At 40.9% G+C, this 3,985-nt stretch overlaps 1 protein-coding gene across 1 annotated transcript; it reads right to left on the bottom strand.

The window, feature by feature from the left end:
* Positions 1-756: 756 nt before the first annotated feature.
* On the bottom strand, positions 757-1,698 carry LOC100471567 (olfactory receptor 51V1). Its single transcript, XM_002931089.2, has one exon. The coding sequence runs from the start codon at positions 1,696-1,698 to the stop codon at positions 757-759; it is 942 nt and encodes a 313-aa protein (XP_002931135.2).
* Positions 1,699-3,985: the final 2,287 nt, after the last annotated feature.

Genomic DNA, 3,985 nt, shown 5'->3' with positions numbered 1-3,985 from the left:
GTGTCAGTTCAGGTCATGATCTCTCAGTCATGGGATTGAGCCCTGCATGGGGCTCTGTGCTCAGCACAGAGTCTGCTTCAGATTCTCTCTCCTTCTCCTCCCGATCTCTTTCTCACTCTCAAATAAATAAACAAAACCTTCAAAAAAAAAAAAGTAAACAAACTTCATGCCTTGGTCATTTCTTCAGGACTGAACCTTACCACGGGGCCTCTGCGTGCACATGGTTAAATTTTGTTGTTTCTTGTGTTAATCTGTCTCATGCCAACTTAATTCTTAGACCAGTTTAGGAGAACCTTGAAAGATAGAGTACAATTTTCTTTCTCAACAACCTCAAGAGAATCAACTTGTGACACCTGATAATATGTAAAAGCTATTTGTTCCATATATGGTAAATGTATAGACATACCAGTTACATGAAAAAATAAAATCACACTCTGAATTAGAATTCAGAAAGCATGGATGGTACTGTACACTTAGTAATTACCCAGACAAGTTCTCATTGACACACTATGGAACATAACTCATCGTAGTTAACACTATACTGAATTTTAAAATTAGGAAATGAGATTGGTAACACATTCTCTGCTTATTTCTCTAGCTTTGGAAAACTAAATTAGAAAATGGCTATTTTCTAAAGTATGCTTTTAATCTGTTAAATATTACATATAAATGTATTGTTTCTGCTACAAATTGTTATTAGTCATTCCCCTTGCAAGCACTACCTTCCCTTCCTTAGAACACATTTACCTCCAGTACTCAGTTTTGTTTAGTGAACCATCTCTGGATCCTGGTATGTATCTGTTGGGTTTTGACACTGTAGATGATGGGGTTCATCAAGGGTGGGAAAAGGATATAGATGTTGCCCATGAGGACATGGACCACAGGAGAGAGGTGCTTTCCAAAACGATGCACCATAGTCAGACCAATGATTGGGATATAGAAAACTAGAACTGCGCAGAAGTGGGAGACGCAGGTCTGCAAGGACTTGAAGCGCTCCTCCCTGGATGCAATAGTCAATACTGAGTGCAGGATCAAGATGTAGGAGACGAGAATGAGCACTGAATCCAAAAACAGTGTGCAGATCACCAGAGCCAGGGCATAGAAACTGTTGAAGCGGATGTCAGAGCGGGCGAGCCGCAGCAGGTCCTGGTGCAGGCAGAAAGAGTGGGAGAGGATGTGGGGGCGGCAGTAATCGAAGAACTTTAGGCAGACAATGGGGGCAGTGATGAACAGGAAACTCTTCCCTAAAATGGCCACGCCAATGTTGATGATTCTGGTATTGGTGAGGATGGATGTATATCTCAGAGGATTGCAGATTGCAGTGAAACGATCAAAGGCCATGGCGAGAAGGACTCCAGACTCCATGCATGATAGACCATGAACAAAGAAAGTTTGAGCAATGCAGGCATCCAGACCAATCTCCTGGCTGAACCCCCACAGGATGCCCAGCACCGTGTGCACTGTGGACAGCCCCATGCACAGGTCAGTGAGGGCCAGCATGGCCAGGAAGTAGAACATGGGTTCATGCAGGCTCGGCTCAGTCCGGATCACATGCAGCACCATGCAGTTCCCTGACAATACCATAGCATAGATACAGGAGAAAGGGATGGAGAGCCACGGGTATTCCCGTTCCAGGCCAGGGAAACCCGTAAGAAGAAAGGTGGAATTACTGATTTTGGAATCAGGTTGAACAGACATGGATCTATAAAAACAAAAACCTCTCAGAAGAAAAAAAAAAAAAAGAAAAGAAAAGAAAAAAGAAAGAAAGAAAGAAAAAGAAAGAAATATNATCAGGTTGAACAGACATGGATCTATAAAAACAGAAACCTCTCAGAAGAAAAAAAAAAGAAAAGAAAAGAAAAGAAAAAAGAAAGAAAGAAAGAAAAAGAAAGAAAGAGAAAGAAATATATATTTAACAGCTTATCAAGAATCCTATGTGTTTTCCACTGCCTTAGTATAAACTTTGAAGTAACAGCCATTTGGATTTGGACAACAGCTCATTACATATAAGACCAATGCTTGTATTTTTTCCCAGAAACTTCATTTGCTCTGAAACAGACTACATTATGCTTACATGTGAAACTNCCCATGCACAGGTCAGTGAGGGCCAGCATGGCCAGGAAGTAGAACATGGGTTCATGCAGGCTCGGCTCAGTCCGGATCACATGCAGCACCATGCAGTTCCCTGACAATACCATAGCATAGATACAGGAGAAAGGGATGGAGAGCCACGGGTATTCCCGTTCCAGGCCAGGGAAACCCGTAAGAAGAAAGGTGGAGTTACTGATTTTGGAATCAGGTTGAACAGACATGGATCTATAAAAACAGAAACCTCTCAGAAGAAAAAAAAAAGAAAAGAAAAGAAAAGAAAAAAGAAAGAAAGAAAGAAAAAGAAAGAAAGAGAAAGAAATATATATTTAACAGCTTATCAAGAATCCTATGTGTTTTCCACTGCCTTAGTATAAACTTTGAAGTAACAGCCATTTGGATTTGGACAACAGCTCATTACATATAAGACCAATGCTTCTATTTTTTTCCAGAAACTTCATTTGCTCTGAAACAGACTACATTATGCCTACATGTGAAACCTCCTTGTCGTTAGGTCATTGGCCCCATCAGAGGAATCTGTGTCCATATCCACAACCTCACTGTCACTTTCTACTTCAATGTGTCATACTACACATAACAGNAAGAAAGAAAGAGAAAGAAATACATATTTAACAGCTTATCAAGAATCCTATGTGTTTTCCACTGCCTTAGTATAAACTTTGAAGTAACAGCCATTTGGATTTGGACAACAGCTCATTACATATAAGACCAATGCTTCTATTTTTTTCCAGAAACTTCATTTGCTCTGAAACAGACTACATTATGCCTACATGTGAAACCTCCTTGTCGTTAGGTCATTGGCCCCATCAGAGGAATCCGTGTCCATATCCACAACCTCACTGTCACTTTCTACTTCAATGCGTCATACTACATGTAACAGAGAAAAAAAATGATTTCTGGCTTGGGAAGGTATAATAATGAAGTTAACCAAGTAGAAAAGGAAAACACATTCGAGTGTTTGCATAACCTCATGAATTAAACTGCAAATCACCGCCATGGGCTGTAGATTAACATCTGTTTATTACATAAGGCACTCGGCCACTTGTAGAATTCATTTCTCAGGCATGTGGTCCATTCTGACAACTCCTTTTTCACCACCTTAATAAAGAGCAGCTGTCACTCACAGTAGAGATGGTCTTGCCAATCTTGGAAATNAGTAGAAAAGGAAAACACATTCGAGTGTTTGCATAACCTCGTGAATTAAACTGCAAATCACTGCCATGGGCTGTAGATTAACATCTGCTTATTACATAAGGCACTCAGCCACTTGTAGAATTCATTTCTCAGGCATGTTGTCCATTCTGACAACTCCTTTTTCACCACCTTAATAAAGAACAGCTGTCACTCACAGTAGAGATGGTCTTGCCAATCTTGAAAATGGATCTTCTTCCTTTTGTCCCAGTGTCATTGATGTTCTAGCAGAAGCAAGATTTATGCAGGTCTGGGAGTCACTGGAGTAAAACCTGAACCCTGGGAGGTGTTGAGAGTGAGTGATGTNTTTGTCCCAGTGTCATTGACGTTCTAGCAGAAGCAAGATTTATGCAGGTCTGGGAGTCACTGGAGTAAAACCTGAACCCTGGGAGGTGCTGAGAGTGAGTGATGCAACATACAGGGGCTGTGTTCCTTTGGGAGAATGAGGGCAAACCCAGGGGCAGTGTCTGCAGAGCAGACTCTCCACTCCACCCAATTCTGAATATTCTTACAAGTGCAAGTTTGAATAACAATTCCTCTGTCTAGGGAGATTCAGAAATAAACGTTGGACAGACAGATCAAGAAATATCTTGTAGCTTGCTTCCTCCCTAATTAGCCTTTACATGTTTGTGGAAGGGCAGCAGATATGTCCTCTATAAAACAGGCTATTGTTATTAACATAAAA

The sequence above is a fragment of the Ailuropoda melanoleuca genome, unplaced genomic scaffold (genome assembly GCF_002007445.2).
Source record: "Ailuropoda melanoleuca isolate Jingjing unplaced genomic scaffold, ASM200744v2 unplaced-scaffold11092, whole genome shotgun sequence".
Lineage (NCBI taxonomy): Eukaryota > Metazoa > Chordata > Mammalia > Carnivora > Ursidae > Ailuropoda > Ailuropoda melanoleuca.
This window is presented reverse-complemented; position numbering and strand designations above follow the sequence as displayed.

What these genes read in the sequence shown, in the direction of transcription:
- LOC100471567 (XM_002931089.2), bottom strand. Translation starts at nt 1,698, where the DNA reads ATGTCTGTTCAACCTGATTCCAAAATCAGTAATTCCACCTTTCTTCTT.